We start from the raw sequence: 22,300 nt of genomic DNA on the forward strand, positions 1-22,300 counted from the left end.
TACTTCAGTCTCGTGTTGCGGGCGACCTTTTTAGGGTAGGCTAGCATATTGCTCCATTCCCCATCTGTGGTTTTGCAGCCCATGATTCCATCCCATCTAGCCATCAGAGCCATCAATGGTCCCTGCCCCATGTCTTCAGTCAACGGTAGAACCATGTCACCAGGTGCCGCGCTGAGCCCTTGGAAAGTAGGAGCTGAAGCACTGAATGGGGGGCAGGGTGGGTGCTTGGTCCCGTCCTCCTTCCCACAAATCCGTGATAGAGCCTCATAATTCAGGAACTGACCAAGGGACAACGTATATTGCTCCCATAGCTCTTCTAATGGTATCAGAGTGCCCATCTAGAAGCAATCCCCTACTGTCTTTAACCCCGCCTCTGTCCAATCTGAAAGTTGGGCAGCAGTGAAATAAGTAATAGGTTCCCATGAAGGAGGCCCACCAGTGGCAGAGCAGGTGCGTACAGAGGGGTTCTCCAGGTTGGTCCCAAACAATTGCACCAATAAGGAAGGACCAGTTGCAACAGGGTGCTTGGCTGCGGAAGGACCACCTCAGGACGAACCAACTGGGATAGAAGGAGCCCTTGGTAGGGGGCTAGGCCCAAAAGATCCATGTTGCCTCGGGTCCCATCAGGCCATCTGGCTACCCATTGCAATTGTGCGGCTAAGTAGTACAGTTTGAAGATCGGTGCCCCTAGGCCTCTTTCGTCTCGTGGGCACCTCAGGACCTATGACGACCGCCATCCCAAATTAATTCACAGAGCGGGGCATCTACTTGTTTGATCCATGCTACGGGTACCTTAACCAGGAGGTTTGTAAAGAAATACAACAAACGGGGGAGCATCATAATTTTGGATATTGATACTCAGCCCATAAGAGATAATCGCAGGGATCTCCAAAGATGACAAAAGCCTTGAGAGCGCAAACCGCTCCCCCCCCCCCCCCCCCCCAAGTTTCCCTCATGTAGATCGTCCAAGCTGTGACAAAGCTGAATGTTCAGATATCTAAAGGTGGTGGGTGACCATATAAGTCTCAAGGGGAGGCCTGGCGGTTGGAAAGAGCTCCCAGAGTACAGGGGAATAAACAGGTTTTAGTTTGATTGAAGCGTAGGCCTGACACTTTCACAAATTGCTCAAGGCGACTGATTACACCTTGTGCCCTGCTGGGGTCGTTGGTAAGATACAGAAGGCCATTCGCATGGAGTGAGATAATATGCTCATAGCCATCTATTGGTATGCTGCTAACACTATCTTCCATCAGAAATAAGTCCGCCAAAGGCTATATGGTCATGTCAAAGAGTAAGGGTGATAGTGGGCGGCTCAGTTTGATACCTTGGAATATGTAGTATGTGGTGAAGATCGTGGAGCCAGTCCTGACTGGGGCTGTCGGTCCAGTGTAAAGTAGGATAACCCATCTAATCCAGTTATTCCCCCATTCCCATCTTCTGCATGACTTTTGACAGGAAGTCCCACCGTTGTCAAAGGCTTTCTCAAGCTCCACCGACATGAGCATCGCCTCTGCCCGGGCATATACCTCTGGGGGGGGGAGGGGGGGGGGGAGAACATGGTACAGCCTTTAGAGTTTGAGGGAAATACTGTGGCTCAGTATAAAACCATTTTGGTACCTATGGACTAGAAACAAAATATGGCGAAGCAATCTACCTGCCAACAGCTTACTAAGGATCCAAAAGTCCATTTTAAGAATTGACAAAGAGGAGACTGTGATGTTGGGTGCACACAAGACTTTTTGGGGAGAGGGGTCACGGTTGCACTCCTTATGGAGTCATGTAGGTGGTCTGCCTTCATGGATTTGTTTGAACACAATTCTAGATTATGCAAAACAAAACCATGGAGTTGCAGCACCCCCTTATCTCACTATAATAACCAAATATATTACATCTTTCGTTTTAAAAAATAATTGTCCCATCTGCAATCTCGAGTAGTTGCACACAATGTGCAGGTTTCCAGACTGATTCACCTGGGCGAAAGCCTTAATATGCAAGTCTTAGACTGACTCCTATGCTTACGGTTCAATAATATTTGGAATCACACGTTTGTTTGCTCTTGTAAACACTCCCTTACATTCTTATTGAACCAGACTGGAGCTTGCCTCTCCCAACCTGTAGGTGTTTCCAAACTAGTTTCTTTTTCCTGGGTTGATAATTTGTGTTTATCATGTGTTCAGAACTTCTGGCCTATGTAACCTTTACTTAAATGGGTCATTCGTAAGATGGTCTGTCTTGACAATGCAGAATTGGGTCACAGTTCATATTCTACTTCCAAGTAGCCCATCTGGCTGGAATATCACATTTGTCACTTTTGCCTTTGGAAATGTATTTTTCTAATATCCGTGTAGCTACTTTTTTTTGCCATTCAGGGCTCCTGTGTTTTCTTTCACTTAAAATATATCATCCTTCAGTTATTTCACTTCATGTAGCTGGCATCTGGTCAACTGAGTGTATATTTTGCTATATTCCTACGTCTAGGGAAATCAATTTTCTATCTCTAAGTGATCCTTTAGTTCTCTGCCACCTTTGCTAACTTGACCAACTATTTCCCACACTTTGAAGAATGGTCCTAGTGAGGCCCTTCCATCTTTACTTTCTGAAGGTGGTGCCTCTAGATATACAGTCACAGTTTTATTTTCATTAAAGAGACAAACATGGCTCACTTTGCAGCATACCCCAAATCTCCTTCTCCTCCATTTTATATTTTGATATTTTGCCAGCATCCGCTGGAGAACCTCAGCGCTTTCCTGACTGGGAGTTGTTAGGCTTGATGCTCAAGGGCTGACCATATGATGTAGATTTAGGCCACGACTCCAGCTGTGGGGGGGCTTTAACAAGAATGCTTTTTCTGTCTTGGTAAAGCCTTTTTCATACAACAGGCCCCTTGGTTCACTGAACTCTTTCCGATTTCTTCAGTCCAATGGTGTGTGGGTGTCTCAGTATGTGGAAGAATCTTTGGTATCAATGTACATACAACCTTTTTTTGTTCACCTTATGAGAAAGATAATTTGTCATGCCCGCAACACCAGTACCATTTGAAGCCTACAATTTTTATACTCTTCAGAGGTCTGGCATTGTGTCACTTCTCTCATTATCACCACCCAGTGCGTCCGTCTGAAGGCAGAAGGTGGGAATTACATTTCAAGAGGAGATTAAGTGCTCCAGTCGGATTTTAAAGAACTCTTTCATATAGAGCTTGGAGTCCTTTGATAGCGCAGCCCTTAGTAAAATCCCTTTCGCCATTAGTTCCTGCTTTCTGTCTCCTCCATTCTTCTTTGCCCTTATTGGACACTCTTCTCCCAATGTTTTAACGCTTATTATGACTATTCCCCTTTTACTTGCTTAGTCCATACAAGATTGTTTACAGCCTTAGTAGCTTCAGCTAGTGTCCCTCTGTGAGGATAGATCTTTTGAGGAGGGGATTCTCTACATGCTAGCATTATGCCCAATTTCCTACAGCATGAGCAAGTGCTAGGTTCTAAGACTGGAAGGCAGTTCAAGTCACTACCTTGAGATCAAGTCAATGCAACCCAGGATCTTAAAAATATAGCAAAATTCTTCTGGCTACAGCTGGTGCAGACAGGAAATATATGTGGTAGATGGAGGTAGTTGCAGAAAGTACTCTGCAAGAGAGACTGCAGTAAATTAGTGGACACCAGGCTTGTGATCCTTGTAGAAGGCAGAAAAAAAGGGAGTGTTAAGGCCTCATAATTCATGCAAATCCAAGTGGCTCTGTAAACTAGATACACTTAACAAATTAATTTGCTCTGCTGTTGTTACAGCCATATTGAGTGTGTTAGCCTGCAAATGCTGCCTATCTTTCAGCACACTGCATGAAATGCCAAACACTACGTCAATTCTGTTCACAGCTCTTGGTGGAAGATGAAGTTGATTTATTGTCTTTGAACGATCTAGGTGTACATGTAACAAACTGAATAAATAGCGGCGCTCTCCAGGAAGAAAAGACGTTTTTACTGAAAATATATTCCCTCAGTAGCTAAACGAAGGCATTCTGTATATTGATACACCAAGACTAATATGGATTTTCCTTATCAAAGCAATGATTATAGTTTGTATAACTTTTTTAAAACCAGTAAAAAAAAAATACTGAATAAACTTTAAATGCAAATTATGAATGGCTTTGTGGGCCCAAGCTAGTCCTTCGTTGGATACCAGTATTATACAAACCAACAATTATTACTTATGAGGCTTGGTTAACATGCACTTTTTAACAGTGAGTACACCCAAAACTAGCAATGTAATTTAGGATTTCTTGCTTAAGAAAGTTTCTACAAGTTATTTCCTGTATCAGGCGCTACCTAATGAAACTAAAGGAGGAGCACCTATGCAAGTAATCTATTAGAAGCCTACGGGTAGGCTTCAAGGCACGGTGTAGGCTACTGTTGTGCTGAAGAGCATTTTGTTCAGAATGGAGCAGCCTTGTTCAAAGCGATCCTATTTTTGCACGTTTTGCCCTCAGTGTAAGACGAGAGACATGGTTTTGCCCTTTGAACCAAATGTAAGAAAATAGTTTAGAAGGTCAGAGTAAAGAACATCTACCAAAAGCACACGTTCACACTGAAGATGTCCTTTTAGGGATTGGGAGCAGAACATGTTTTACCTGTGAATGGGTCCATTCTTTGGGTCACTTTTCAAAACCTCACCAGCCCTGAAAATAAACTCATCCAGTATGCAAAGTTACGTGCATAATATTTATCTGGTGCTACCAGAGAGCCAGACTACATGTCCTCATATGGTTTTCTACGTTCAGCAGAAAAACTATTGCTGTGTAACTAAATGTAAGGATACACTGTGCATTGACAAGAGTTTTGGGAATTAAATGTCCGTTGATCTCACTCACTGTTGTGCTCGAGCTAAAAACAGTTCGTCTCTATTTACCCTAAAAAAATGTCAAACAATCCGAGTCAGTTCTGTAGACATGTTGGATAAAATAGGCAAAACAGCTCTCAACTCGGTTACACCTGTGTGCTTCTGTTGGTAGTTGGGGTTCATCTAAAATGATAAATCATTCTTAAAAAAGAAACGTCATAGAATACACAGGCCCCCATTAAAATTGTTCCTAACAAATGTGAATATTAACCATAAGAACAACTATGAAAGGAAAATCTATGAAAAAGTAATATTTGCGTTAAGTAAGTCCTAAGAACACCAATGAAGCACGCTGGCTCATTCCTGGCAATTGTGACACCACATTTCTAAGAGTAGAAACTCTCTGGTAATCGTAAAAATACATCTGTGGAGAAGGATTCGTTTACCACAGGTTTACTGGCATTCAGAAAACTCTGAAGGAGCCAAGAGCTAGACCTACTTAATCTCAGTCCCCCCAGAACCGGACTGCAGGTGGCAGATCTGATCATGACAGGACATTGAATCATGGGTTTGTCTCATCTGCAAGCAGTAAAAGATCTAGTTAAAAGTTTTCTGTCTTCAAATCTGTTCAAACTCCACTGCCCATCTTATTCTTAATGATTTCGTAGTGGACATTTTACATAATTTTTACTATTTCTTTCAAATTGCTTCATTTTGCCTTTACGCCATTAATTTCATGAATAGAGTTACACCTACGAAAATTTTCTTTTTACAATATGATTATCATAGCAGATTTCTTTATATTTCAGTACTACAAAAAAACAATTTTTCTATTACCTTTTTCAATTGTAATACTTTTATTGACCTAGAAGAAATAATGGGCTGTGTGATTCACTATTAGTCACACCTGCAGTCTGCTAAATACCTTAATTAATTGGCTTTCAACTCAGAAAAGAGTTATTTAATCCACTGCACTAGAACATCTTAATCACAAATTTGCTTCACAATCCAGCACTCGTACAACCCAAATTCCAAAATCAGAGGTCACCCAAGTGTTTCACGCAGGAAATTTAAATGGCTTCTGATGATATGGTAGACATTTTGTGACTTCACGGTCAGCAGTGTTGGCAGTGGTTGTGAGTGTCTGCAGCCAGACAGCATTTTGAGCACAAGAAACGTGTTTCCAGACATTTGACAACACTGCCATTATCAGCCATCCAAACAGAATTCAATGTCATTCTGCGAAGTCATACAAGTATCTCCTTGGTTCCTACAATGGAAAATAAACACACGACATGCATAATCAAGTTTGTATATTTTCTTTATTTCTGACCCAACATGAATAGTGAGTGGTTTTCTTCTGGTCTGAGTTTTTTTTGTAGTTTGTGTTTTTAGGTTTTGCTCATTCCAGTTCATTTAACTTCTTGGTGTTAGAATATGAATCTCACCAGAGCGGCACAATCATTTACATAAAAATGTGAATTAAAAAAAGTCACAAATCAGTCATGACACTTATGCAATATAGTATTGAAATAAAGGAGAAGAAGTCTTTGCTACAAGAAAGAACATGATTGATGTACTTTGAACACTTGGCTACATATTTTAAAACAAGGTTAGAGCAATCCATGTGCAGATTTGAACTTTTAGGGCACCTAATTTTACGTCAGGCAACACTCATAAGCTGATGTAAACTTCGCTTTTAGCCACTTTTACTAGGCATATATATATATATATATTTATATTCACTTAACGTAAATAAGCCAATAAGTAAAATGTAACTGTAACAATAGTTTTGCGGGTTCCCATGTGTTATCCTACCATCCTGCAACTAAATAAAATGTTAATGTTTTTTTTTTTTTTTTTTTTTTAAGGAAAAAGACTGGACTTTGACTGAAGGACGTGTTTGTAATTGGACTCTCTTAAATTCTCTTTGCTTTAGTACCACCTCTAGATTAGTTTCATGATCAGCCTATTGATTTTTAAAAAAAATATCTCGACCTTTTGAAACTCATTCTACACCTCTCCAGGATCTGTAAGGGCTGGGAGCAAATCTAACGGGGATCAAGGTGCCAAATGATCAGAGACAAATAAGATTTACACTATGGAAGTCTGATTCACATGCTTTGCATTAAATAACAAGTAATATCTTTTCACAGGTGTGTGAGGTTAGTGCATAAATTAGTCCTAAAAGAATTCTAAGTACGAACTACCCCATCAGTTCATAATTTCTTGTGTCAGAGTACAAAGAGGAATGTCATGTAAATATATGCATGCAGTGTAAAGCAACTGCTTTACCAGATTGCCAGGGTTAACACCTTAGAAGACTGCCATTGCAGCATTCATTCAATATGGTGGGATGTGCTTTGGGTGCTCCCTGCAACTGCTTTTCATCTAGATGACAGCAAAGTTTAATGAATTTTCCGGATCTGCCTTTCAATGTCTTTATGACAGGCTTACCGATAACTGGATGTCTAAGAGCCGCAGACAGCTACCTAGTTCCAACTTCTCTGTTATCTCCAATTAATAGTTCAGCATTCTTCTGGCATCTAAAATATGCAGATTGCTCTACTGGAGCAACTACATCAGTTTTTATGGTCAAACTTAGTTTTTTTATAGACTTGCTGCCTTTGTTGTTGTTGTTGAAAGGTCGCCCGTCCCTGTAGACCCCACAACATGGGACTCTGAACAGGGCTAAGTTAAGTTGATTCGTTCTGAACCTCTTCAAAGCTGCTAAGTACACACTAATTGAGGGGTATGCAAACCCCTTTAAGTGCTAGCTCTAACAAGGATACCATTAGATTGCTTTAAGGCATTGTCGGCCAGTAAAAGATTTCTGAAAAGTAAAGCTCATATCTTTTTAAAGCACATGCTTGGTGTACACCATCTTGTTTTCCCAGAGTATGTTTAACATTCTGGAGGTACAATCAACGGATCAAACTTCAGAAGATATGCTTCCAAATTCAGGAAGTTCAAATTAGGATGGCAGGTAAAGCCATTCTGTCTGACTGGTAGATGGCCCAGTTGTAAGAATCTTTATTTTTGAAACAATCAAGGGTAATGTAACCACGATTAGCTTCAACTTAATTACGTGAGCTGCCTGTGGGGCTTGAATCACTTTCCCAGAACTTTTAAATCCATATACAGTATGGAGTGCACAGATTAAGAATTATCTGTAATTAGGGTCATGTTGGAAGTACTTGAAGTTCTTGAAGTTATTTTCCCTCTTTAAATTCTTTGTTTTTACACTCATTTTGCCATCCACTCTCAATCAAGCCAGTCAAGCGAGGAGCCTCTTGCTTAGTTGCCTTTTGGCTCCAGATATATCCATGTCACCACTATGTCATATTATCTCTACCCTTCATCTTCAACAGTTAACCTCTTGTAAATTGGACATGTACTGGCACTCACTAGGTGAGAACACAGAAACTTAATTGTCTTGACTTCAATAAGGTTTTCTTTGTGCCATTTTATCATCAGAGCATTGCACCAATACTGCTGCATTGTGTTCCTTTTCATCACACACACACGGTTATGGCGGTGCCAATCTTGTATTGTTATCATCTTTTCAAAGACCATGTCAGTCTATTTTGTGAACCGGATCTCACAAGACTGTCTGAAGCCTTCACAAGCTCCCATGCAAGCCAATGCACCTCTAGGTCACAGAAAAAAATAAAATTTGCAATATGCCCTACAGAGATAGAAGGGCACTGTACAGATTCCTGACCCTTGCATAGTGTCATATTTATATAAATTTCATTTTTCAGTACAGTTAAAGCACGTATTTCTTTCTGTTAACATTGTTTGCAATGCACTGAAATACGAAAAGAGCGGCAAACTATATCCAAGTTTGAAGCCTTCATATGTACTTCAAAGCAATGGACGGTATGTTCCTATCATTTGACAGCTCACCTTATGATAACTAATCCTTAAACTTTTCCAGAGAACCCAAGAAGAAACCGGGTAAGTTATTTGGAAACAAAGAATATTCTTTTAATTTCTGTCCCTTATCCTTCCCAAAAAAGGAGTGTGCAATTTCTGTTTTAATCCATTAGAAAGCCAATAGCTACCTCAAAGTTAAGTCTTAGTACATGTGTACAATAGAAAACCAGTGCTGGTTTATCAGACTGGCAGATTGTCAGCATATGCCTCACCACAATCTAGGACTAGCAGAGAAGCTCATTTTTTGGCACAATTACTTAAGGATGTGTTCATGTGCATATGACAGGCCAAGATGGATTACACTATGAAAGACTAGTTTCAACGTCTATCACTTTTGGAGAAACAGGAGGCCATGGACATCTTTAATGAATCAGAAGACCACAGTCCTAAAGAAGTCTTATGTATGGTCTGCTGCCACAGCAAGACATTTTATTTTTGTTTCAAGTGGTCCGAAGATGCTAACAAAAATTTCTGCATATTTGATAGAGAGCTAAAAAGAACACTTCCAGACACAATCATTCGATCGCAGGATAACACGCAGCGTGTGAATCTAGAAGAGATTCATGTAAAAAAAAAAAAAAAACATGAGGTGAGGTCATACTGAAGCAAAAAATTAACATTATGGATCAGAGGTATTGGCTCTCTGGAGTTTAAATACTGATCAGTGACCTCTGTACTTTTTTAATCTTTATTTTTATGTTTTGCATTTTCCTTAAAGGTGAATAGTAGGTTTTGTACCTTTGCACAGCACAATACAATGCCACCAACTAGGTTTTTTGTAGCACAATACGTTTCTAACCAGTTCTTTTGGGCATTGTCCCATTTTAGCTTTGTTTTCACAGAACAGTGGTCGGTCTGTAACTCCAGATTCACAGTAACTTTGAAAAGTAGCAGGGACATTCAGATTCCTACGAGGATTAGACAGACTAGAACCGTAAAATTGCAAAGTTATCGTCCTTCTCAAAACTGGAGAAAGCTCAGGGTCTTAGAGAACATGGTGCTGTTGTTGAGAGCGGGATACTGCAAGGAAGTGAATCATAGATGTAGCCACAGTCTGCAAAGCAAATCTAGGAATTATGGGGGTAGAAAAAAATCACAGTTGATAGAGCAGGAAATATGTCCCATAAGTATTCATACATCATGCAGTGAAGTAGTGTAAAGAAGCATCGAAATGGATGTTACAAATCCCTCTAAGAATGAATCTTCTTTCCCCACACCCGCCTCCTATCATCTGCTGCAAATTAAACAGTCGTAATACAAATGCTTTCCTAAGTGGATTAAATTCAGGTCAGATGTAAACAGAAGTGGATCGGAGGTCATCACTACTGCGCCCACCCTCACAAAAGAGCTTTCAGCCTTAACATGATTGTGTTGCCAGAACCAGACACGTAAATTTTACTTTTTTGCAGACCCTCTTCAACCCAATTGACCATTGAGTGGGCACGGTTATCTCCAAAATTATCCCAATCCAGTGGACTGCCATCTGCAGAACCATTGCATAAAACTTGAAATCAGTCCCAGCAACTCAGACGACAATCACGCACTTTCTTAAACATAAAAAAAAGCCCTGAACCAGAACACACCCATCAAGATGGTACTAAATGAGGAGAAGCCCCTTCCACGAAGAGCCCACATGAAACTTCTGCCCCCTCATTCTGAGCTCTGCCCCAAATTGCTCGAGATACTGAAGAACAACTTACATGACCGACTAGAAAATATCACTCTTGGGGCTACCTTTCTATCTTTTCTTCGCCCTTTCTGCTGTTGCTCAGGTTCTAGACTTTCTTTCTTTGACCCTTGAGCACTGAATATCGGAATATATATTTTAATGCCTCACATACGAGCAAATTGCTTGGCTACAAACTATGAGAAGATGGTGGGAGGGGATGCTGTGTGGGAGCTAGGCAGTGTCCAGGTGTAGTCTTGTAACGTACTAGAGTCTCCTGTGTCACATCTTGAGACTTCAAAACCGTTTCTTTTAAACTAAACTGTGCGTAACTAACAAGTGTTCAAGGGTTTGGAATTGGATGTGTTTGAAATGAACCAAGACTAATTTAGAGTTCACTTTCCATCCTCGGCTCTACTTTGCGTCATTATTACAAGCCCCATTGTTTCCCATTATCGGATTCAATGCTTGCCCTAACGTCCCTTTGCCCTACATATAGGTCTTGCATAAACAAATTTAGTGCATAGCCTTCCATTCCAGCATTTAATGCTTTCACTAATGGGTAAACACGCTGATATCATGCATGCAAAAGCCTCTATATATTCACAATGTACAGCTGAGTAACTGGCCCACTTGGAGCGGATTTTTTTTTACCCACCTAACAAGCAGCGGAACCACACAGGGTTAGTTTAGCCACTAAAACCTTTCTGTCCCTCGGCCAGCACAAGCAGGTTCCAGGTGAGGCCACATTTACAACATCTGCAGCACTGCCAGCAGTACTCACAACAGTTCAGTTACTTTGTACAAGTATGTTCAATCACCCAGCATCCACATGCCCACCCCCAAAAATATGTCGAGCTGCTCTGCGTCGAACTGGCCAATGCCAACCACCCTTGCAGGTTGGAATACTCACCGTCCCATGTTTGGCTTTGCTGCCTTGCGTCCCTTTTTGACACTGCTACTAAGAACACCAACCTCAGTTGGGAATATTCTGGACCTGGAATACGATCAACTAATACCAATAAACCTGAATGAAATATACAACTAAGGTTCACATGGAAAACAGAAGCACAGTACAATAAACACCCCTGCGTAAAAATAATATGTAAATTGTCGAGAGATAAAACAATGTGATGGCAAGCAGAGTTCAATACTTCACACAAAAGTAAGACCTGAAGATCTAGAACTGGTACTCCTCTGGCAAAAATATATATAAATGGAAACATAAAAGTATTTTTAAATACCATTATCCTTAGTTCAGAGACTGAAGTTCATGGAGCCACCCTTGCCAGTGCAGGGAAAGGGGATGGATTTGTTGAAGTGGAATCCCCCTTACCCTCCGAAGGGACTGGGCCAGGTAGATGCTGTTGGCAAGACATGTTGCATTTCGTGGGCTCCTCGGAGCAGCCCAAGTCTTTTACCACAGGAAAGAGACCACATATAGCATGAAGAACGAAAGTATTCCAAACCTGGATGCAAGGCCACCTTGTTGACTGCTCTTAAATGTATCACAGTACTTAACAGATGGTATTGCTTAAAGATATGGGATTCTGGAGCTGGTTGGGGGAACAAGCACGATTTTGGGAAATGCACATGTAAGTCTGTCAAGGGAAGGGACAGCATGTTTAATCAATGATGCTCGAAGGGCAGTGAAATCTGAAGAGCTGGGGACACAGTCATTGGTGAATAAGTATTGCACAGTCAACAAAAATGTACATAAAAAGATGTAAAGGTTCCAGTTAATTGAAACCCCACATCCTAGTTCAGGTTTCCAACGAAGAGTTCCAGTATAAAAACGCTCCAATTGGTACATAGTTGGATAGCTTGCACTAACTATGTTTTAGTTCATGTCAAGAAACAGACAAAGCTTCTCTTGATCCCTCTGCTGGATTCAGGCCTCCACAAGATGCACTTCTCATCAGTCTGTGACGTTTCTCTTCTCTGCTGCTACACAGGTATTGCCTTCCACAGGTATACAGCTGTAATACTATCGTGAGGATTGTGCATTGGAAGACCCACTAAGCCTGCAAGAGTTAGGATCCAGGAAATGACCTTTAAAACAGGTGAATTCCTGAGATGGACTTCAGGCGGGGGAGAGCAGGGGTATGTGTAGAGGAGTTCATTACATTGGGTTAACACATCAATCGTAAACCTTAAGGAATCTGTCCTCAGAGGCAAAGTTCTCCTTCCTAAGCCACAGTGGCATCATCAAGTTCCACCGGCTGGTCCCCAAGGAAGTCACTCTGTTCAATATTGCTCAGAATTGCCCTTTCCAAGGGGCAATTATATTTCTTGCAGCTATTGAATCTTGGATCATCCTGAATTACAACTCCTTCTGCACTTTGACCCAGAATGGCTCACTGTGGTGGTGGTAGCACCTGCAGCTACCTGGCGTTTTGCAGCTCTTCTCTCAGCCATGTTGGAAGCGTCTGGCCCATTTTGTAGAGCAGCTTCGAGAGCTCGATATTGTGCTCTCGATAGTAGTCTCTCAGGAAGGTTTTTGACTGTAGAGAGACAGCAAACAAGAAACGTGGTTATAGTCATGGAGTGATATATAACATTTCAGCAGTAGATGAAGAATTCAAGCTCCAGGATAACAAATAAATCACTAGCTGTGGTCACGTGTGTCATACTACCGTGCTTTGTTTTTTATTTTTTGCATTTGTGCCATTAATGTGAAATCCAGAAGATTGTAACTCGGTAAGCTCAGTAGATGGTTGGGTAGAAGGGAAGAAACAAGTCTTACCTGTAATTATGATTTTGCAGCTTGAGACTCTTCTAGAGTCACATACTTTGCACAGTCCCAACATCTGTTTAGGTCCAGAAGGGTTCTTTTTGTCTTCACAAATGTGTATGTTTGTGGTTTGAGTCGACATGGGTGGAGGCCCTATACAACGTCAACCATAACCCCACAAAACCCATGTGTTTGCCCACCATATTAGATTGTTTCCCCCCCCCCTTTTTACCTCCTATGAACCTCCTCCTAAGGGCAGGCAGGAGGGTTGCATATGAACCTAAAAGAGTTTCAAGCTGCAAACATTTTATTTAACTTCTGTAATGCCTTATCTGGTAGGGACGATTTAGCCACAGATTCCTTAACTTAGAATTATCCTCAGCTGTCGGACTAGATCAGAAAACTTTTCATAAAAAGTACCCCCGCACTCTGGTAAGTGGCGTCATCTGCGCTGGAAGTGACGTGTGGTGCTTATTTGGTGTTACCACAGCACACTGAGGTCAGTTTCTTTTCACGACATTCCCCGCTAGAAGCGCAGAGCCCCAAAGAACACTGGCCACTGGTGTGTGAAAATAGGGCCAGGAAAAGGGAACAGCCCTGTATCTAAACAAAAACAAAAAAAACATTACATTTGCATAGCGGGGCGAATGGGTGGGTCAGTAAGGTATCTGCGGCTAGATAGTCTCTACCAGATAAGGCATTACAGAAGGTAACATTTATCCGATGTGGAATTAATCTTATAAAATCTTACCTTAGAATAGATACCCAAGCAACACCTCCCCAGAGGAGGATCTGCAAACTTGATTTATACTAGGAAGTGCTGCAGGACCGAATGGACAAAATACCTATCCTGATGGATCTGATTGTGTTTGGTAAATGTGGGCAGCGAAGCCCACACTGTACCCTGACAGATGTCCAGGACCGGAACCCTGCTTGCTAATGCAGTAGTCGTAGCCTTCGCTCTTGTGGGATGAAAATGCCATCAGGAGATGGTTCGTTTCTGCACGTCCTTTCCTTTCATGGCTCTGACATACCCCACAAATGACTGATCATCCACCCGGAATGATCGTGTGCAGTCAAGGTAGAAGGAAAATGCTATTTTTGGGTCCAGCCAGTGGTGTCTCTCCTCTCCTTAAAGGGATGGAACAGAGCATAAAAGGAAGGCAAGTTGATGGTCTGGAATGTAGGGACTACCTTCAGCATGAAAGAAGCTAGAGTCTGAACGACCAGGTGGTGAGGGTACAAGGAGATGTACGGAGGCTCAGATGATGGAATCTGCAGTTCACTAACCCTCCGGCCAGATGTAACTGCCTCCAAAAAGGCAAGGTGCCTGGGAGGGCAGTTATGAAGGGGCTCAAAGGGAGCACACAAAGTAAAAACCAAATTGAAGTCCCATTGACAGAGAGAGCTGGAGGGAACATGTGCTATAGATCTTTAAGGAACCTATTTACATTAAGGGACTTGAAAATGGAAAGCTGATTTGGCAGCTGCAGGAAACCAGAAATAGCAGATAACTAACCCTTCAAAGTGCCCAATGCAAAGTCCTTCTGGACCAGGGTAAGGATAAACAAAAGAAATTGAGAAAGGGGTCCACATGTTTGTCTGTACACCATGCCACAAACTTGCTCCAACAGCCGGTGTATACAGTCTTGGTGAGCGGCCAAGATAACACTTCAGACAGATGGTCAAAATCTCTCAACTGTCACTGCTCAATCTCCATGCATGAAGGCAGAGTGTTGACAAGTTTGGGTGGTGAACTCTCCCCTGATGCTGACACAAGATCCTCTCCTTCCCACAAGCCTTGTGTGGTTGCAGATCACCCACTGTAAGGAAATGCCTCCTTGGCATGGTTACCCCCTGACTTTTTGCCTTTGCTGATGCTATGTTTTGAATTGAAAGTGTGCTGAGGCCTGCTAACCAGGCCCCAGCACCAGTGTTCTTTCCCTAACCTGTACTTTTGATCCCACAATTGGCACACCCTGGCATCCAGATAAGTCCCTTGTAACTGGTACCTCTGGTACCAAGGGCCCTGATGCCAGGGAAGGTCTCTAAGGGCTGCAGCATGTCTTATGCCACCCTGGAGACCCCTCACTCAGCACAGACACACTGCTTGCCAGCTTGTGTGTGCTGGTGAGAACAAAACGAGTAAGTCGACATGGCACTCCCCTCAGGGTGCCATGCCAGCCTCTCACTGCCTATGCAGGTATAGATAAGTCACCCCTCTAGTAGGCCTTACAGCCCTAAGGCAGGGTGCACTATACCATAGGTGAGGGCACCAGTGCATGAGCACTGTGCCCCTACAGTGTCTAAGCAATACCTTAGACATTGTAAGTGCAGGGTAGCCATAAGAGTATATGGTCTGGGAGTCTGTTTTACACGAACTCCACAGCACCATAATGGCTACACTGAAAACTGGGAAGTTTGGTATCAAACTTCTCAGCACAATAAATGCACACTGATGCCAGTGTGCATTTTATTGTAAACTACACCACAGAGGGCACCTTAGAGGTGCCCCCTGAAACTTAACCGACTATCTGTGTAGGCTGACTGGTTCCAGCAGCCTGCCACACTAGAGACATGTTGCTGGCCCCATGGGGAGAGTGCCTTTGTCACTCTGAGGCCAGTAACAAAGCCTGCACTGGGTGGAGATGCTAACACCTCCCCCAGGCAGTAGCTGTAACACCTGGCGGTGAGCCTCAAAGGCTTACCCCTTTGTCACAGCACCGCAGGACACTCCAGCTTAGTGGAGTTGCCCGCCCCCTCCGGCCACGGCCCCCACTTTTGGCGGCAAGGCTGGAGGAAACAAAGAAAACAGCAAGGAGGAGTCACTGGCCAGTCAGGACAGCCCCTAAGGTGTCCTGAGCTGAAGTGACTAACTTTTAGAAATCCTCCATCTTGCAGATGGAGGATTCCCCCAATAGGATTAGGGATGTGACCCCCTCCCCTTGGGAGGAGGCACAAAGAGGGTGTACTCACCCTCAGGGCTAGTAGCCATTGGCTACTAACCCCCCAGACCTAAACACGCCCTTAAATTTAGTATTTAAGGGCTCCCCTGAACCTAAGAATTTAGATTCCTGCAACTAACAAGAAGAAGAGGACTGCTGAAAAACCCCTGCAGAGGAAGAACAGAAGACACCAACTGCTTTGGCCCCAGACTTACCGGCCTGTCTCCTGCCTTCCAAAGAAACCTGCTCCAGTGACGCTTTCCAAGGGACCAGCGACCTCTGAATCCTCTGAGGACTGCCCTGCTTCAAGAAAGACAAGAAACTCCAGAGGACAGCGGCACTGCTCCAAAAGAACTGCAACTTTGTTTCAAGGAGCAGATTTAAAGACCCCTGCAACTCCCCGCAAGAAGCGTGAGACTTGCAACACTGCACCCGGCGACCCCGACTCGACTGGTGGAGAACCAACGCTTCAGGGAGGACCCTCCGGCGACTCTACGACTGTGAGTAACCAAAGTTGTCCCCCCTGATCCCCCACAGCGACGCCTGCAGAGGGAATCCCGAGGCTCCCCCTGACCGCGACTGCCTGAACTCCATTTCCCGACGGCTGGAAAAGACCCTGCACCTGCAGCCCCCAAAGGAACGGAACTCCTGTGCAGGAGTGACCCCCAGGAGGCCCTCTCCCTTGCCCAGGTGGTGGCTACCCCGAGGAGCCCCCCCCTTGCCTGCCTGCGACGCTGAAGAGATCCCTTGATCTCTCATAGGAAACCATTGAAAACCCGACGCGTGTTTGCACACTGCACCCGGCCGCCCCCGCGCTGCTGAGGGTGTACTTTTTGTGCTGACCTGTGTCCCCCCCCGGTGCCCTACAAAACCCCCCTGGTCTGCCCTCCGAAGACGCGGGTACTTACCTGCTGGCAGACTGGAACCGGGGCACCCCCTTCTCTCCATTGAAGCCTATGTGTTTTGGGCACCTCTTTGACCTTTGCACCTGACCGGCCCTGAGCTGCTGGTGTGATAACTTTGGGGTTGCTCTGAACCCCCAACGGTGGGCTACCTTGGACCAAGAACTAAAACCTGTAAGTGACTTACTTACCTGTTAAAACTAACATTACTTTACCTCCCCCAGGAACTGTGAAAATTGCACTGTGTCCACTTTTAAAACAGCTTATTGTGTTTTATGAAAAAAGTATACATGCTAATGTAATGATTTAAAGTTCCTAAAGTACTTACCTGCAATACCTTTCAAATGAGATATTACATGTAAAATTTGAACCTGTGGTTCTTAAAATAAACTAAGAAATGAAAATGTCACTTACCCAGTGTACATCTGTTCGTGGCATCAGCCGCAGTAGATTCGCATGTTCTGCAATAGCTCGCCATCTGGTGTTGGGCCGGAGTGTTACAAGTTGTTTTTCTTCGAAGAAGTCTTTCGAGTCACGGGACCGAGTGACTCCTCCTTTTGTCTCCATTGCGCATGGGCGTCGACTCCATCTTCGATTGTTTTTCCCCGCAGAGGGTGAGGTAGGAGTTGAATTGTAGTAATAGTGCCCATGCAATGGAGTGACTAAGTATGCACCTATTTAAGGTTGAGATGATACATATATAAATAATTGAAGGTAACTTCCAAACTGCTACAGGCTCCCGGGGAGGCGGGTGGGCACATGCGAATCTACTGCGACTGATGCCACGAACAGATGTACACTGGGTAAGTGACATTTTCAGTTCGATGGCATCTGTCGCTGTAGATACGCATGTTCTGCAATAGACTAGTAAGCAGTTATTTCCCCAAAAGCGGTGGATCAGCCTGTAGGAGTGGAAGTAGTCTGAAATAATGTCCTTAATACAGCTTGACCTACTGTGGCTTGTTGTGCGGATAACACGTCTACACAGTAGTGCTTGGTGAATGTGTGAGGCGTAGACCATGTGGCTGCCTTACATATTTCTTGCATTGGGATGTTTCCTAGAAAGGCCATGGTAGCACCTTTCTTTCTGGTTGAGTGTGCCCTTGGTGTAATGGGCAGCTGTCGTTTAGCTTTAAGGTAGCAGATTTGGATGCATTTAACTATCCATCTGGCTATACCTTGTTTTGAAATTGGGTTTCCTGCATGAGGTTTTTGAAATGCAATAAAGAGTTGTTTAGTCTTTCTGATGTTCTTTGTTCTGTCAATGTAATACATTAATGCTCTTTTGACATCTAATGTATGTAGTGCCCTTTCAGCTACGGTATCTGGCTGTGGAAAGAACACTGGAAGTTCCACTGTTTGATTTAGATGGAACGGTGAAATAACCTTCGGCAAAAATTTAGGATTGGTCCTTAGGACGACTTTATTTTTGTGTAGTTGTATAAAAGGTTCCTGTATAGTAAACGCCTGAATCTCGCTTACTCTTCTCAGGGAAGTAATGGCGATGAGAAATGCCACCTTCCAGGTTAGGAACTGTATGTCGCAGGAGTGCATGGGTTCAAAAGGTGGACCCATAAGTCTAGTTAGGACAACATTTAGGTTCCATGAAGGAACAGGTAGTGTTCTTGGTGGTATAATTCTCCTAAGGCCCTCCATGAATGCTTTAATGACTGGTATTTTATATAGGGAAGTTGAATAGGTAGTTTGCAGGTATGCAGATATTGCTGCAAGGTGAATCTTAATGGAAGAGAAAGCTAGGTTAGATTTTTGTAAGTGAAGCAAGTAACCCACTACATGTTCTGGAGTTGTGTGTAATGGTTGTATTTGATTAATATGGCAGTAGCAAACAAACCTCTTCCATTTACTTGCATAGCAGTGCCTGGTGGATGGCCTTCTTGCTTGTTTTATGACTTCCATACATTCTTGGGTAAGTTGTAAGTGCCCGAATTCTAGGATTTCAGGAGCCAGATTGCTAGATTCAGCGATGCTGGATCTGGGTGTCTGATCTTTTGGTTGTGCTGTGTCAACAGATCTGGCCTGTTGGGCAATTTGATGCAGGGTACCACTGATAGGTCTAGCAGCGTTGTGTACCAGGGTTGCCTTGCCCAAGTTGGTGCTATCAATATGAGTTTGAGTTTGCTTTGACTGAGTTTGTTTACCAGGTAAGGAAGGAGAGGGAGAGGAGGAAAAGCGTAAGCAAATATCCCTGACCAGTTCATCCATAGGGCATTGCCTTGGGATTGTTTGTGTGGGTATCTGGATGCGAAGTTTTGGCATTTTGCGTTCTCCCTTGTCGCAAACAAGTCTATCTGAGGTGTTCCCCAGAGTTTGAAATAAGTGTTCAGTATTTGGGGGTGAATTTCCCATTCGTGGACCTGTTGGTGATCTCGAGAGAGATTGTCTGCGAGTTGATTTTGTATCCCTGGTATAAACTGTGCAATTAGGCGAATTTGGTTGTGAATTGCCCAATGCCAAATTTTTTGTGCTAGCAGGCTTAACTGCGTGGAGTGCGTCCCTCCCTGCTTGTTTAGATAATACATTGTTGTCATGTTGTCTGTTTTGACGAGAATGTATTTGTGAACTATTATTGGTTGGAAAGCTTTTAGTGCTTGAAAAACTGCTAGAAGTTCTAGGTGATTGATATGCAGTTTTGTTTGATGTACGTTCCATTGTCCTTGTATGCTGTGTTGATTGAGGTGTGCTCCCCACCCTGTCATGGAAGCATCTGTTGTTATTACGTATTGTGGCACTGGGTCTTGGAAAGGCCGCCCCTTGTTTAAATTTATGTTGTTCCACCACAGAAGCGAGAGGTAAGTTTGGCGGTCTATTAACACCAGATCTAGGAGGTGACCCTGTGCTTGAGACCACTGTGATGCTAGGCATTGTTGTAAGGGCCTCATGTGCAGTCTTGCGTTTGGGACAATGGCTATGCATGATGACATCATGCCTAGGAGTTGTAATACCATCTTTGCCTGTATCTTTTGTGTTGGATACATGCGTTGTATGATGGTGTTGAAATTTTGAATTCTTTGTGGACTTGGAGTGGCTACTCCTTTTGATGTGTCTATTATGGCTCCCAGGTATTGTTGTACCTTGCGTGGCAGAATTTTGGATTTTGTGAAATTGACGGTGAACCCTAGTTTGAAGAGGGTTTGTATGATATGATTTGTGTGATTTGAGCACTCTATTAACGAATGGGCTTTGATTAGCCAGTCGTCTAGATATGGGAACACATGTATTTGCTGCCTTCTTATGTGTGCTGCGACTACTGCTAGACATTTGGTAAAGACTCTTGGTGCGGTTGTTAATCCGAAAGGCAGTACCTTGAATTGGTAATGTATTCCTTTGAATACAAACCTTAGGTATTTCCTGTGCGATGGGTGTATTGGTATATGGAAATAAGCATCCTTGAGGTCTAAAGTTGCCATGTAGTCGTGCAGTTTTAGCAATGGCAATACTTCTTGTAGTGTGACCATGTGGAAGTGGTCTGATTTGATGAAAGTGTTCACTACTCTGAGGTCTAGGATTGGTCTCAGCGTTTTGTCCTTCTTTGGTATCAGAAAGTACAGTGAGTAAACTCCTGTGTTTATTTGTGTGTTTGGCACTAATTCGATTGCATTCTTTTGCAATAGTGCCTGCACTTCTATCTCCAGGAGATTGGAATGGTGGTATGTTTGGAGGGAATTGTAGAAATTCTATGCAATAACCATGTTGGATAATTGCTAGAACCCAAGTGTCTGTAGTGATTTCCTCCCATGCTTTGTAATAATGACCTATTCTTCCCCCCACTGGTGTTGTGTGGAGGGGGTGAGTGACATGTGAGTCATTGTTTAGTAGTAGGGGTTTTGGGGCTTTGAAATCTCCCTCTATTTCTAGGGAATTGCCCTCCTCTATATTGTCCCCGAAAACCTCCTCTATACTGTCCCTGGTAAGTGGACGGTGTTGCTTGTGAGGTGCTGGCTTGTGTGCTTTGACCCCGAAACCCCCCTCGAAAGGGCGTTTTACGGAATGTGCTGTAATTCCCTCTGCTCTGCGGGGAGTAGAGTGCGCCCATGGCTTTGGCAGTGTCCGTATCTTTTTTGAGTTTCTCAATCGCTGTGTCCACTTCTGGACCGAACAGTTCTTTTTCATTAAAAGGCATATTGAGAACTGCTTGTTGAATCTCTGGTTTAAATCCAGACGTTCGGAGCCATGCATGCCTTCTGATAGTTACAGATGTATTAATTGTCCGTGCAGCTGTATCTGCAGCGTCCATGGAGGAGCGGATTTGGTTGTTGGAGATGGTCTGTCCCTCCTCAACCACTTGTTTTGCCCTATTTTGGAAGTCTTTGGGCAGATGTTCAATGAGATGTTGCATCTCGTCCCAGTGGGCTCTGTCATAGCGCGCAAGTAGTGCCTGGGAGTTCGCGATGCGCCACTGGTTTGCAGCTTGTGCTGCGACTCTCTTACCAGCTGCATCGAACTTGCGGCTTTCTTTATCTGGGGGTGGTGCATCTCCAGATGTGTGAGAGTTGGCCCTTTTCCTAGCTGCTCCTACAACAACAGAGTCTGGTGGCAGCTGTGTTGTGATGAAAACCGGGTCCGTAGGAGGCGGTTTATACTTTTTTTCCACCCTTGGTGTGATTGCCCTACTTTTGACCGGGTCCTTAAATATGTCTTTTGCGTGCCGGAGCATACCAGGGAGCATAGGCAGGTTTTGGTAGGAGCTGTGGGTGGAGGAGAGTGTGTTGAACAAGAAATCATCCTCGACCTGTTCTGAGTGGAGGCTTACGTTGTGAAATTGTGCTGCTCTAGCCACCACCTGAGAGTACGCGGTGCTGTCTTCTGGTGGAGATGGTTTTGTAGGGTATGCCTCCGGGCTGTTATCTGACACTGGGGCGTCGTATAGGTCCCATGCGTCCTGATCTTGGTCACCCTGGCTCATGGTGGTGTGAGCTGGGGAGTGTGATGGCGTTTGTGCTGGTGAAACGTTAATCACGGGCAGAGGAGAGGGTGGTGGTGTAACTCTTTTCACCACTTTTGGTTGTGGTGCTTGTTCCGTCTGGAACTCCAACCTTCTCTTTCTCCTAATGGGGGGAAGGGTGCTTATTTTTCCTGTCCCCTGCTGAATGAAGATACGCTTTTGCGTATGGTCCACATCAGTTGCTTGTAGCTCTTCCTCAAACCTATGCTTTTGCATTTGGGAGGTTAGCGAGTGCTCTTCTGTATAAGAGCCTGAAGCCGGGTCGCTTGCAGTTTGTTTCGGCATCGAAACTTTGTCTGCGTGTTTTTTCGGCTCCGAGGT

General features: G+C 43.7%; 1 protein-coding gene across 1 annotated transcript in view; it reads right to left on the reverse strand.

Moving 5' to 3' along the window:
- Positions 1-6,698: 6,698 nt before the first annotated feature.
- Positions 6,699-22,300, reverse strand: part of NDST1 (N-deacetylase and N-sulfotransferase 1) — a 484,786-nt gene continuing 469,184 nt past the window's right edge. The window contains exon 15 of the mRNA XM_069199555.1: positions 6,699-12,939. Within this exon, the coding sequence (XP_069055656.1) occupies positions 12,820-12,939 (120 nt within the window). The 3' untranslated portion in view covers positions 6,699-12,819. The remainder of the gene's footprint in view (positions 12,940-22,300) is intronic.

Source organism: Pleurodeles waltl, chromosome 7 (assembly GCF_031143425.1).
Source record: "Pleurodeles waltl isolate 20211129_DDA chromosome 7, aPleWal1.hap1.20221129, whole genome shotgun sequence".
NCBI lineage: Eukaryota > Metazoa > Chordata > Amphibia > Caudata > Salamandridae > Pleurodeles > Pleurodeles waltl.